Below are 13260 nucleotides of genomic sequence, written 5' to 3' on the forward strand. Positions count from 1 at the left end.
AGGAGCTTGGTAAAAAGGTCTGAATGAGCCCAGGGCACAAGATTTATATATTTATTTATTAGATTCATATGCCACCCTTTTTCTTACAACAGACTCAAAGTGGCTTACATCATTCTCTTCCTCCTGCTCTTAATCTTATTCCCACAACAACCCTGTGAGGTAGCTTGGACTGAGTCTGTGACTGTCCCAAAGCCACCCAGTTGGCTGCATGGCTGAGGGAATCTAGAACCCAGATCACCTGAGTCCCAGTCCCACATTCTTATCCACTACACCAGACTGACTCTCAGATGAAAGAAGATGGAACAGAACAGCTTGCATTTAGAACATTCTGGATAAGTTGTAAGAGATTTTGGAAGATAAAGTAGTTGGATTTTAGAGACACTGTTGTTACTTCTGGATCCATGCACACTGCCTGCCTGCTTCTCAGCATCTATTTCTGCAATACCTACTCAGATGAAGAGGGAACCAGTTTAGTGCAAATCATTATGTCTCCATTGTTGTCTCTCTTCCAAAAGGAAACCAAACATTTCAGACAAGGCTTCCAGAGAAGGCTTTTATTGTGCAATTGCACTGCCCCAGGTGCATTCAACTGGAAACCCTGTGTTGTTTTCCCATTACTTGTTCTGTCTTTTTTCTTATGAGATTCATTAAAGAGGAAAAGATGGAATAACTGCACAGTGCCTTTTGATAGATAGTATTAAGAGCCTCCATCTACAAGCACCCTAAATACATGGCGAGCTGCTCTATAGTTCCACCAATCTGTATAGGGGAAGTACAAAATAATACACGAAAACAATACACATTAGTTTCCTGTTTCAATCACCAGTATTAGTGTAAAAGGAAGAAGCTCCTACTGGGTTACCCACAGCTCAGACAGAAGTACAGCTACACCACTGAGAAGCTTGTTTGTCTTCCACACTGTTCCAGCCATGAATAAAATTACAGGACTCTTTCTCTCCTTAACCCTTTCCCTTTGGGCCTGCTGGGCACTGGAACCATTGGTGCAGCATCCTCATGCCTCTGGATTTCAAGAATGCGTACAAGCCCTGGAACTTCCTGCCCTGGAAGTTCTTCCAGGAGGTGGCTGGGACAATCTAAGGAACCTGGATATGGGGAGAGTGATTAGCCTAAATTACTCTTTGTGCAGAACCACAGAAGATAGAGCTTACATCCTCCCTAATGAGGTCTTCACCATTGCCCGTAAACAGAGCTACCTGGAGATGAACGCAGAGATCATAGAGTCTTGGATGGATTATCAGTGTACTACCGCAGCATCCATTAATGCAGAGGTGTCCTCTTCTTTCATCAATGGCAGGTTCTCCACTGACTTCCGCAGGATGAAAACCCACCAGGTAAGAGGCCAAGCTGTAACCACCAGGGTTCAGGTCAGAAACTTGTTGTACACAGTAAAGTTTGACCCTTCAGCCAAGTTAGATGAAGGCTTCCGGCAGCAACTCATTACCATTGCTAGCTATTTGGAGAACAACCAGACCCGAATGGCTGACTACTTGGCAGAGATCTTAGTGCTGAACTATGGCACTCATGTAATCACTGGCGTGGATGCTGGAGCCAGCCTCGTCCAGGAGGACCACATCAAATCCACCTTTGTGAAAGACAGCCAGTTCATGAGAAGTTCCATCACAGCTGCTGCTGGCATCTCTCTCCAGAACATCATCAGCTTCGGCAGTAGCATTTCAACAGGAACAGAGGACAATTTCACCAGGCAGTATCAGGCTAACCGCATCAACTCTAGGGTGGAGAGCATTGGAGGGGTGTCCTTTTATCCTGGCATTACCCTGAAAGGCTGGCAAGAAAGCATCACAAACCATCTGGTAGCAGTTGACCGCTCAGGCTTGCCGCTGCAATTTTTTATCACCTCCCACCACCTGCCAGGCTTGCCCAGTCCCACCGTGACGAAGCTGTCCAGGACAGTGAAAACTGCCATCTCCCGCTATTACACTTTCAACACGTACCCTGGCTGTACTAATCCAGCATCGCCCAATTTCAACTTTTATGCCAATATGGATGATGGGACCTGTGAAGGGACTGCAAGGAACTTCACGTTTGGAGGTGCCTACCAGGAGTGTGTTCAGCTGGAAGGCCCTGACGCTGTCCTGCTCTGCCAAGGCCTGGAGCAGAGGAATCCGCTCTCGGGAGGGTTCTCATGCCCAGAGGGCTACACAGCTGTCCAACTGGGCTCACAGCAACGTGAGGAAGGGTACAGCCACTTGGATTGCCACCAGGACTGCCTCATCTGGAGGCTGTTCTGCAAGAAGGTTTGCAAGGATGTGGTCACACCTTCCAGAGTGCGATTTAGCTCCTATTGGTGTGCAGCCAGAGGACCTGTCCCTGCAAGCTCCAGCTTCCTTTTTGGGGGGCTCTTTAGTGTAAACAGCATCAACCCCATGACAAATGCCCAGTCTTGTCCCTCCAGGTACTACCAGCTGAGGCTCTTTGACCAGCTCAAGATTTGTGTCAGCAGTGATGAAAGAGGCCAGAAGTACTCTGTGCCCTTTGGAGGGTTCTTCAGCTGCCAGGCAGGAAACCCACTGATGGGATCCCACAATGGAACAAAGAATGACCCATACCCCAAAAGGTGCCCAGCAGGATTTAGCCAGCACCTGGCTCTGATCAGCGATGGCTGCCAAGTGGATTACTGTGTCCAGGCTGGGCGATTTATAGAAGGGTCTCTACCCCAAGCCCGACTCCCACCCTTCACTCACAAGCCTGCCCTCAGCTCAGTTGCCACTGAAACCATCCTGGTGATGAGCGGCAGCAGTGGTCAGACCTGGGTCAAGGACCCCCAGACCCAGCTGTGGAAGGTGGGCAGCCCTGCAGATGTGCAATACCACATGAAGGGGGAGCAGGGTGCTGGTGGGAGCTTCTCAACTGGAGAAGCAATTGGGATCAGCATGGGTGCCACCACTGGATTGGTCATCCTGGCTGTCCTGGCCGGCTGCGGATACAGGCGGTACAAAAGAAAGGAGTACAGCAAGATAGAGGGAGAGGAGGCAAGCATGATTTCAAGCAACCCTGCCTATGGCCTCATGCCCCAAATGGATACGTTCCAGGAGGAGCCGGAAAGGCAGGCCGCCTAGTGGGGTGCGAGTGCTAGCTCTGCTGCGTGCATTTACATGGATTCATGGTGAGCTTTCCGCTTCTCTTCCCACTCCACAAAGCCTGTGCTGCCGCGTGTAGCCCCGTTTCCTCTTGCTCCTCATCATCTGTTCTCCGAGAGCAGAGGCAAGAGCAGAGAGGGGGCTCCAAAGGGACGCTCATTCCACTGCATACACAGGAAGCTGCCTTATGCTTCTTATGGTCTGTACCAGGGGCAGGGGGAGCAACCTTTTTTTCCTTGGAGGCCTACGTTGCCTTTGGGGGTAGCCTGTTGGGGACTCTATGCAGGGTCAGAGCCAAAAACAGGCAAGGCCAGCCTTTTCCCTCTTCTGCCATGTGCCTCTTCATGACTGTGCCATCACTTTTTCTTTCTGCCAAGAGGTTTTTTCTTTCTGCAGTGGGGGAAAGGCAGGTGGCTTACCTGTAACTGTCATTCTTTGAGGGGTCCTCTGTGTCTTCACACAAATAGGAAAAGATCTGTTCTGACTGTGACCATCTGCCAGAGAACCAAGGAGAGCTGCCCAAGGTCTTCCAGGTGGAAGCATCCACCTCTCCTGTCCGCAAAGGGTCACGTGGTATTAAACTGCTGATGTCCCTAGGGCTGCACTGCTTTACACTGACCCCAGCAGATCCCCAGAGTGTCAGGCAGGAGTATTGACATGTCTGAAATTCCTGGAGGGCAGCCCAGAAGGTTATTGTATGCTCATGTGGTTGAGGACAGATAGCACTGGGGTGCATTCAATGCTCACCTTCCAGCCTGTTAGTTTGTGCAGCAGATCACAGGTTAAGCTGTGGGCATACACATGAGAGAGTTGCTTTCATCTTAGTGGATTCCCTGTGAGTTCTTTTAAAAGAGTTGGGGGAATCTTGAGGTCACTGGGGTCAGTGCAGTCCATAGAGGGGAAGGGTTTTCTTTCTATACACTTCCTGGAAGGTCCTGTGAAAATCAAATCCTTCCTACTTGGGACACTGATTTTCAAGGACAGTCCCCAGTGTGTATACAGGACTCAAGGACTCAGAAACTTGCATGACTATGTGTCTGATGCTGGTAAGCAAGCATTTGTATTAGACTTGGTGTACCCTCTTCTACATGCATGCCGGCACACGCTTTCCCTAAAGCAGGAGTAATGTGCAAGTAAGAAAAGATCCTTTGCTGTGTCTTATTTATGTTTATCTATGTTAATTGCTGCCCTGAGACACTGTAAAGGGCGGGATACCAAAACTTTAAACAAACAAAACAGGAATATCCGGTGGAACAGTGCAGTGTCAACACCATGCCCTGAATGGGGCAAGCACTGACTCCAGCATGCATCTCCAAGGCACACAGGCAGCAGAGAGCACTTGCCCAGATAAACAGGCCCAGCTGGAAGTGTGGTCCCATAGGCAGGAGCTGATGGAACAGCTTTACCTATCTGGTGCTTGCCAGAAGTTTTAGACAAGAATTCCAGCATTCCTTATTGCTAGCTATGTTAGTTAGGGCTATTGGGAACCAAAGCAGAAAACATCTGCAGGGCACCTGGTTGAGGGAAGTTGTGACATGTTTCAAACTAGCCACAGCCTGCCCCCTTCCTGTCTCCTTGCAAGACACATCCGTGAAGCATTTGTGGTGTATGTGGAAGTGCTGTGTTGGTTGGTTATTATCCCCACCCCCACCCCTCCCCACTCCAGGAATTGACAGGAATGATGGCAGGACTATTGCAGCCTGCACAGCCCAAACAAACATCTTCCCACCATGCTGGAAGGAGGGGCAGGCTTACCCTGCCAGTGAGGTACAGGGCTTGCGGGAAGCCGTCCCTTGCACATGCCCAAAGTCCCTGTCAGCAACTATTTTGTGGCTGGATGCATCTAGGTGATGCAGCACACACAAAAGCAGCCAATGCTGAGTCCTCTTGCCACAGACTCTGCAAATCCCCTTTTTCCTTTAGGGCAGATAATGGGGGAGCACAAGGCACCACTTTGGGATCCAGCTGTGGGCTGGGCACCACTTGTCAGATTCCTGTCCTAGCTGCAATCTCAGAGAGGGGTGTCCTCTCTACCACTTGCATCCCACTGCTGGCCAAAAGCCCTCTAGCCATAGGCTCCCTTCCCCTATTTCCAGCAATTATACGACGGGCGTTCAATGTATTCTCGGTATCACCATGAAGGAATAATAATTTTTATTTTTCAGTGTAATCCCACGTAACTTCAAAACTCTTATTACATCCAGAAATTAACTTTTCAATTCCCTGTAGAAACTATCCTTCCTCCTTGTCTAAAAAATGTGCATTAATTGCCACTTTGAGCTCTTCATCATCAGAAAATTGCTTTCCACGAAGATCTTTTTTTAAATTCAGGAATAGGCAGTAGTCACTGGGGGCCAGGTCCGGGCTATAGGGTGGGTGGTTTATTTCTTCGAAACCAGTCTCGCACACAGCCTTCAAAACACGCACCGTGTGAACAGACGCATTGTCGTGAAGAAGCAACACACCTGTGGTCAGTTTTCCCCCCCTTTTTTCTTTAATTGCTTCTCTTAAATTACACAGAGTGGTTGCATTAAGATGCTATGTTTATGGTTTCACCTTTTTTCGTGTACTCGATCAATAAAATTCCCTTTGGGTCCCAAAACACTGTGGCCATGATTTTTCCGAATGATGGAGTGACTTTGAATTTCTTCGGAGGGTCAGCACCGTTTTTATGCCACTGCATGGACTCCTGCTTACTTTCAGGGTCATAGTGATGAACCCAAGTTTCATCTCCAGTAACAATCCAGTGGAAAATACTGTGGATCTTCACCACAGAGCTCTAAAAACTCCCTGCAGCACTCGACTCGCACTTGTTTCTGAGGTACCATGAACGTTCACAGCACCCATCTTGCACAGACCTTGGAAAGGTTAAGATGGTCATGAAAAATAGTAAATATGGTACGAACGGATAGGTTTGTCATCTCTGCTAACAATTTGATTTTTATTCGGGCATCTTCCAATACAAGTTTCTCAATTTTTTTCACATTTTCTTTCGTAGTGGCAGTAACTGGTCTGCCCGAACAAGGGTTGTCTTCAATGCTTTCTCTGCCCCTTTTAAATTCACTTGACCACTTTTGAACAGTAGATAATGAAGGTGAAGAGTCCTGGTAAATGGCCACCATCTCTTCGTGAATGATTTTTTTTTTACTTTTTCCTTGTTTTATAAGGAACTTAATCACAACGTGGTGCTCGATTTTCTTCAACATTGTTGCATCAGTCATCATGGTTGTCTTTCACTGAGGATTACTAGGGAACTAATGATCACACTTCTTTGAAATTTTGCATGTATACCCTCAGATAGTGTCATTAGCTAATGAAATAAATTACCCACATCAATAGCAAATCAACCCGATACCGAGAATACACTGAACGCCCCTTGTATGCTTGGGGCGTAGAATCGTTGCATTGAACCATTCATTTATTACTTCACCTGGCCCTTTTGATTTTCTTTAGCCACAGTTGCACGTGGAGGTTGCAAACACTGCTGTTACTGCAGATTGTCAGCCCTTGCCCCACTTGCCTCTAGTTTAAATTCACAAGGATACCTCTCCCCCGCCCCGTATCACACCCTGCTTGCCTGATGTAAGACAGATGAGGACACAACAGAACCATCAGTGCTCAAACCACCTCAATAATGACAGACGCAAACTCCTTTTCCCAGCACAGAATTGGAGGCTAGGATAATATTCTCCTACCATGGGGAGATGATGGGGGAGGGGGGCGAGCACTCTGAGCTCCTTATATGAGAAAGCATGCATATTGCCACATGCATGCAGAGCCCTGAGGCTTAGAGGTGGAATAGGAAGGAAGCAGGGAGCATGGATAGGAAGGAGAATGCAAAGTAACTTCAGGGTCTAGCTCTTCTTCAATGCTGAGAAGCGGGGAGTGCAAAGAGGCTGCAAATGCATTGCTCTTTTGATGAGCTTCTTTTTTCTTCTCTGAGCCCACTCCACAAGTGCATCTCTGAATACACTGGGGTGGTGCATTAGCACAATTTTGTTCTATTGAGAATAGCTCCTCTGCGTTCAGTCAGCAGCTTTTACTTCATTATGAGAACGTATATTCTCCTGGGGAACGATGACAGGAAAATGGACTCTTCTTTCACAACGAATCAGCCAGTGATTTGTCTGTAAACCACAGCAGGTTATTTTGCATCTCTCACATCTTTGGTTTTATTTTATCTAGCAAAGGCAACTGCATATATAACAATGTATTAAAATATACTCCAGAATGCAAAAATGTACTGTGTTCTCTTATAAACATGTTATTCAATATGTTTGGTGGAAACCAACCTGAATAAACAGCATTTTGTGTTAAGTGAGCTTTGTCTACTCCCTAAAGAGCCTCACTGATTTTCTCAAAGTAGTTCCTCTTTGATCATCCAGTTTTATTGCTTAGTGTTCCAAGCTGGTGGGCAATTGGTTGTAAAGGACATAAGAATCTAGACACTTAGATCTCATCTAAACACAAAAGACTGGAGATTACATGTAAGTAGAAAATCAGCAGAAAAAATTCTACAACTCAATGCAGTCCCAAACCTCTTTTCCACCCCAATTTCTATAATCAGAACAGAATATGAAAAATTACTGTTTATGTTTAGTCGGTTTGCCTAATTAGCATCTATACCCATAATTCAGCTTTACACACACAGTGAAATTCTTTGGGAAAAAAGAATGTGTCACAGTGAAATGAGTGGGAGTTAGATCTCTAGAAGGATCAGGGAACAGCCTGAAGCTGTACTCCCTAGACTTTGGAAGTGCAGACCCACCTCTCCCCTTGCTGGGAGGACCACTTCAGGGATAATCCGAGGTTTGTGCAATGCTCTTGCTGACACTGTGCACCTTTAATCACTGCATGATAGGCATTCAAGGTCAGTTTCTCTAGCACAGTATCATTAGACTGGGCTGGGAAAGGGAGGGGAGGACCTGCATTGGTTTACGTTCTGCTTATCATGCAGGTGATAACAGCATAGGATTGCCAGGAAAAAAATGCTATTACCACCTTAGATGGTGGAATATATATCACTTCCAAGATTGGTTCCAACTCAGTTCCCTCTTTTGTCCCTTCACATTACTTTCCCCTCATCCGACATGTGAATGTGAGATTTTGATTCTGCCTAAAATGTAAAAATTAAAGTCTGTCACTCTATATAGGCATCTTCTTAATTGAAGCAAATGGTTTTTTGGTCAGCTGCCCACTGATCTCAAAACAAAATATGTTTAAACTTTCCTTGCCACTGAAACAACACCCCCTTGTGGCCATTTGAAAGTGCTGGTGTTCTCCCAACCAGATAAATTGTACACATTCACCTGCTCAGGAAACAGAAACAATGAACAATGAACAGATGCACAGACCTAGGAAACACAGACACAAAACATTCTTCAATCTGGCAGTGGAGTTTTCCTTTTATTGTTACACCCCAAGGGGTGTCATCCTCACGCAATGCAACAAACTCGAGACGGGCAAAACGCACCGTTCACGAACAACAAACAAACAATATACAGCATAGCTTCCCTCCCACCTAACCACCCCCCCACCCAAAACCACTACCAGCACCCACACAACCTGCTGTGGGACACAATGAGCACTGGAGAAGACACCCTGCCCATCATCCCCATGCCAGCATCACATCAGGCTGGTCCTTCTCTAGGAAGTATAAAAATATCAACAGCTGGAGAGTTAAGGAAAGACATAAATCAACCAAAGGAAAGTTAAGGAGAGGGCAAATAAGCCCCCTTCAGCTGGGAGAAGACATTGGCCAGGAGGTTATCCGTCACAACCTGTACCCCATCCTGGAAGCTAAGTCACATTTGAGGGAATGTCATGGCTGCTTAATGTCAGGGGAAGAAACCTGGCTCTGCTTAAGATTGCAGAAATGACTTTTGTTGCAATTTATTGTTAACCACTCAGTCAGATCAAGTCTAGAAGGGGGAAGATACATGTGACTGTGAATCTAACTGGGGAATGTCTGGTTAAAATTGATCCAAGGACACATTCTTAAGGATGATGGAAGCCTGGGCACTTTCAAGCTGGTGATATCCACTGGCCCTTTGTTACTGTCCTTAAGCGGTTACTGAGGTAAAAACAGAAGAACTCACTCTTAGGGATCACACAGCTAGGGAATATGCAAATAGGACATGGTTTTAGCTTCTCCACAAGGGCCTACAGACAGTGACTCTGAAACACATTTCTGTTTCCAAGAGGAAGCAGGCACACTGGTTGTTTAATCCTCTTGAAGAGCCACTGAGGAGGAAGAGGAGGAGGAGGTTGAGCTGGACAGACGCAGGCACCCCAGAATCTTAACAACCCGTGTGATTCTCTGGAGACCTCCACTCATTCACACACACACATACACACCCTTCCCCCACCAACCTGGACAAGCATGCAGGCAGCCACCTCAACAAACATGCTTCTTTCTTTTCTGACATGCCTTCCCTCCAACCCTGTATCCTCTCTTTATCTTCTCACCCAAGCCAGTCCTAGAGATTCCACATGGGTTGTTAAGCTCTTTAGAAAGCCAGGGCATTGACTGAGATTCTCAGGGTGGCAGGGGTAGACATGGACCTAATGTGGCACTGGTACAACCATTTCAAAATGGCTGCCAGTCTTTCCCTCTAAACTAGGGCAAACTGCAGCTAAAACAGTTCTTAGCTTCCAGGTCTAACTTAAGTACCTTTGTGATACAGTATCCTAGCCTCAAAGTCTCTTTCTCATATATTGCAAATATATATATAAGTATATACACATATATGACAAACCCCCAAAACATGAGGTAAATAAATTCAAATCAGTATCCAGGGGACTCCCCCATACAGACAGTTCAAAGAACCCACCTTGGAATGTGTGGGGCAAAACCAGAACATCTCTCTCTCTCTCTCACCACCACCACCTCCACTCACTCTAACCCACAACACAAACAGATCAGACATAAAACAACCCCCTGGGATGCAATCCACAAACAGAAAAAGAGAACAGGGTACGTGGCTCTGTATTGGCCTGGAAACAACTAAATGCAGTAAGACAGAGACCCCTGACCTAAACTGTGACCAAGTCAGTATTGCATCAAGGAGCCCACTGGGTCGAGCAGACCTGCGACAGGAGCACACAGTAGTTCCGACTTGGTTTGGAGTGAACTGACATTACTGGAAGGCAAGCATGGGGCAGACTCTTAATATATCAGTTTTGAGGAAGTGAGAGATTTACAGCTCCTCCTTGAGGTTCAACTCCAGATAGCGGCTGCAATTAATTTATTCAACTTCAGCCCATTTTGAATGGGACTGCGGAGGCTTACATGCAGCTGACCCAGTTTGGAATGTATCAAAGAGAAGGAATTTCCAGCCTACTTCCCCAAGGAACTGGGACAGTTTCTAGCAGTTCAGCAGGCCTACTTTTTAGCTCTCTTGGGATGAGACTGAAGAGGCAGCCTCAGAATGTGCCGGGGGGGGGGGGGGGGGGGTATGGGGGGGAGACCAGAACAGCAAACAGCACATTTCTGACTTGCGCCCACAACATGGAAGCAGCAGTGACATGACAACATGGAACCAGGCACCTAGCTGGGCAAAGAAAAAAGAAAGGCCAGGACTGGTTTTACTCCTCAGTGCCTTTGCAACTGAGCCATTAAACAGGCTCCTGAGCGGTACCACCAGAGATACCTTAAAAGGCTGCCTGCCCCCAAAGCAAATTTTCCACAGAATTTAAAGAGGGTCCCTAAGTTCTTCTCACAAAAATGCCATTGCACTGCAGCTAGAGGGACAAGGGCAGATGTCTGAGCTACAAACATAAAGCAGCCATGGGTACTAAGGTTAATATAACCTCAGGCCTCATCAAACACTCCACCTCATGCCCAAGATGCAATGGGAGGAAACCACCCAAGTTGGTTGGTTTGCTCCTATTAGCCAAGGGCTGTGGGCTACCTGAGACAGGACAGCCCTTCAGCATCCGAGCAAGCCCCTACTGCTGCTGTATAAGCAGAGCCGGGCCCTTTAAGAGGCAGCTGGTGGCTGTGGCAAGAGGAGGAGGAGAGGGCAGAGCAGGCACAGTGGAAGGGGGAGGGGAGCTTGATCCACGCACTTGGCTATACAGGCAGCTCCACCCCCAGGGCAAGGCTCTTCCCCTCTCCTCCCCCTACTCTCAATCCTTTTCTTGAACCACACTCTCCTCTGTAATGCCTTGAGCCGCCAGCTCCACCAACACATTGTCTATGTAATTGGGGTCAGGATAGCCATGGCCAGTAAGGTTGGATCCAAACTCCGTCTTGTGGTGAATCTCATTCCAGATCACTGTATCTGACTCGCCAGTAGTGCTCGAGGTTCCAATGGCAAAGATCAGCCGCCGATCCCAGGCTATCAGTAGCAGTTTCAGCACCTGGAGGAGGGAAAGGATGCACGTCAGAGGAATGGTATGCCCAAGCCACCTTGTCTCACATCATGATGGGCTACTTCACTAAACTTGCTGTGTGCTTTTAAGGCCCCGGGAAACATTTGGATGCTACTCTGTACCCAGCAAGAACACAGCCTAAGAACAGTCAAGCTGGATCGGACCAAAGACCTCTATAGCATTCAAACTAGCCAAACTTTGAATAACTCAGAAGTAGGACACGAAAACTCTCTGGTTCGGGCCTCCTAGCAGCTGATTTACAAGGGCATAAATGCCTCCAATACTGAAGGTATCATTCCAGGAACACTCTTTTGCCACTGAAAATGGAAAGCATTTCTGCACTTTCTTCTGTGCTGTCATTGGTTAACCTCTGAGAACTTCATGGATAGATTCCATAATATAGGGGAGCTGGCACCAGCAGCGGCTGGTCACAGCATGTTTTCACAGTATCCAAGAGTGAAATGAACTGTGTCACCCATTATAAGGTACAAGCATGTACAGCACAAGTGTGGTGCCTTGGGGCTGTGGCTTAGGGATTCCCCCATGGTTCCTCTGGCTCTAGCCAATTTCTTCCAGCAGAGGACTGTTAAATGCCCCCCCCCACTTATGCACATTTCCACACCCCATTCAAAAAAGTAGGCATGCCTCCCCTACTGCTTAGTAACTGGCAACAAGAGCTTTAAGCTAAAATATGCTGTGGGGGGTATAATTTCCCCAATCCCTCTTGTCTGTTCTTAGTTTTCAGCTAAAAGCTGCTGGCATTCTTCATATAACTTCCCTCACCCCTCTTGTCTTTGACCTTGCCCACCACTGGAATGCAGACCCAAGAGCTTTTCTAAAATGGACTGGAGCATCCAAGCTAAAAGAGGTTTGGCGGGTGCAGGCTAAAGCTATAACATGAAGGCAGCATTCACTGAAATGAATTAGGAAGCCAGCCTGAGCTGATTATTCCACGGCACCAAACTGCTCATTCCTATACCCTTGTCTAGACCTCCCTTTTCCTCACCCCCCCCCCGACCTTTTCTACATCCCATTAATGCCACTTAGAATAAGGCATTCCACAGCACCATAAGCTAATATTTAAAGAAAGAGGATTTCAACATTCTGATTCAACAATATCTTGGCTTTTGAAAAGATATCCAGCACAGCTTCAAAACCAGATAATATTTCTGAACATGGGAAAGCAAAGAGCTTTCTCTGTGGGGTGGAGATTCAACTGGCAACAAAGGTATGGAAGGGGCTTTGTTAGAAGCAACACAGGAGCCTCCAAAAGCTGCTCTTAGGGGGTTCACAGGAACTGTGAGTGAGAAACAAAAGAGCTGGGCAAAGAAATGTAAACCAAGCAGATTCAATATGAATTCATTATTGCGTACAGGGAATGGTATTGATGACTGGTCTAACATCATGTCTCCCTAGCTGATCATTTTTCTCAGCTCCTTCACAGGCTTAAAATGGAAGGGGTGGGGGATGAGAGTCCAAACAAGCTCTTAGTGGTGTTCTGAAAGGAAATAATGATGCTACCAGATACAGTAGGGGTCCCCAGCACCAGACAGAGCTCACAAAGCCCTCAGCTCCTTGCTCCCTTTCAAAAATGTACTTTTCACAGAAACCTTGAAAACCATTAAGGTCTCGGGTTTGTCTTCCTGTTCCTGCACTTCTGCAGATCAGCTATTTGTAGGCAGGTAGAAAACTGAGAAAGGTACTTTCTGACCCCACCCTTCCCCTTTTCTTTTTCCCAGCCTTTAGGCTGGCTATTTTTATCTCC

At 46.9% G+C, this 13260-nt stretch overlaps 2 protein-coding genes across 2 annotated transcripts in view; one reads left to right on the forward strand and one right to left on the reverse strand.

Moving 5' to 3' along the window:
* Nucleotides 1-905: 905 nt before the first annotated feature.
* On the forward strand, nt 906-5261 carry MPEG1 (macrophage expressed 1). The gene has a single exon (XM_044420787.1). The coding sequence runs from the start codon at nt 930-932 to the stop codon at nt 3096-3098; it is 2169 nt and encodes a 722-aa protein (XP_044276722.1). The 5' UTR covers nt 906-929; the 3' UTR covers nt 3099-5261.
* Nucleotides 5262-8499: 3238 nt separating this feature from the next.
* DTX4 (deltex E3 ubiquitin ligase 4) overlaps nt 8500-13260 on the reverse strand; it is a 39317-nt gene continuing 34556 nt past the window's right edge. Inside the window, exon 9 of the mRNA XM_044420788.1 lies at nt 8500-11483. Coding sequence (XP_044276723.1) covers nt 11250-11483 — 234 coding nt within the window. The 3' untranslated portion in view covers nt 8500-11249. The remainder of the gene's footprint in view (nt 11484-13260) is intronic.

This window comes from Varanus komodoensis, unplaced genomic scaffold (genome assembly GCF_004798865.1).
Source record: "Varanus komodoensis strain SLA01 unplaced genomic scaffold, ASM479886v1 scaffold110, whole genome shotgun sequence".
Classification (NCBI taxonomy): domain Eukaryota; kingdom Metazoa; phylum Chordata; class Lepidosauria; order Squamata; family Varanidae; genus Varanus; species Varanus komodoensis.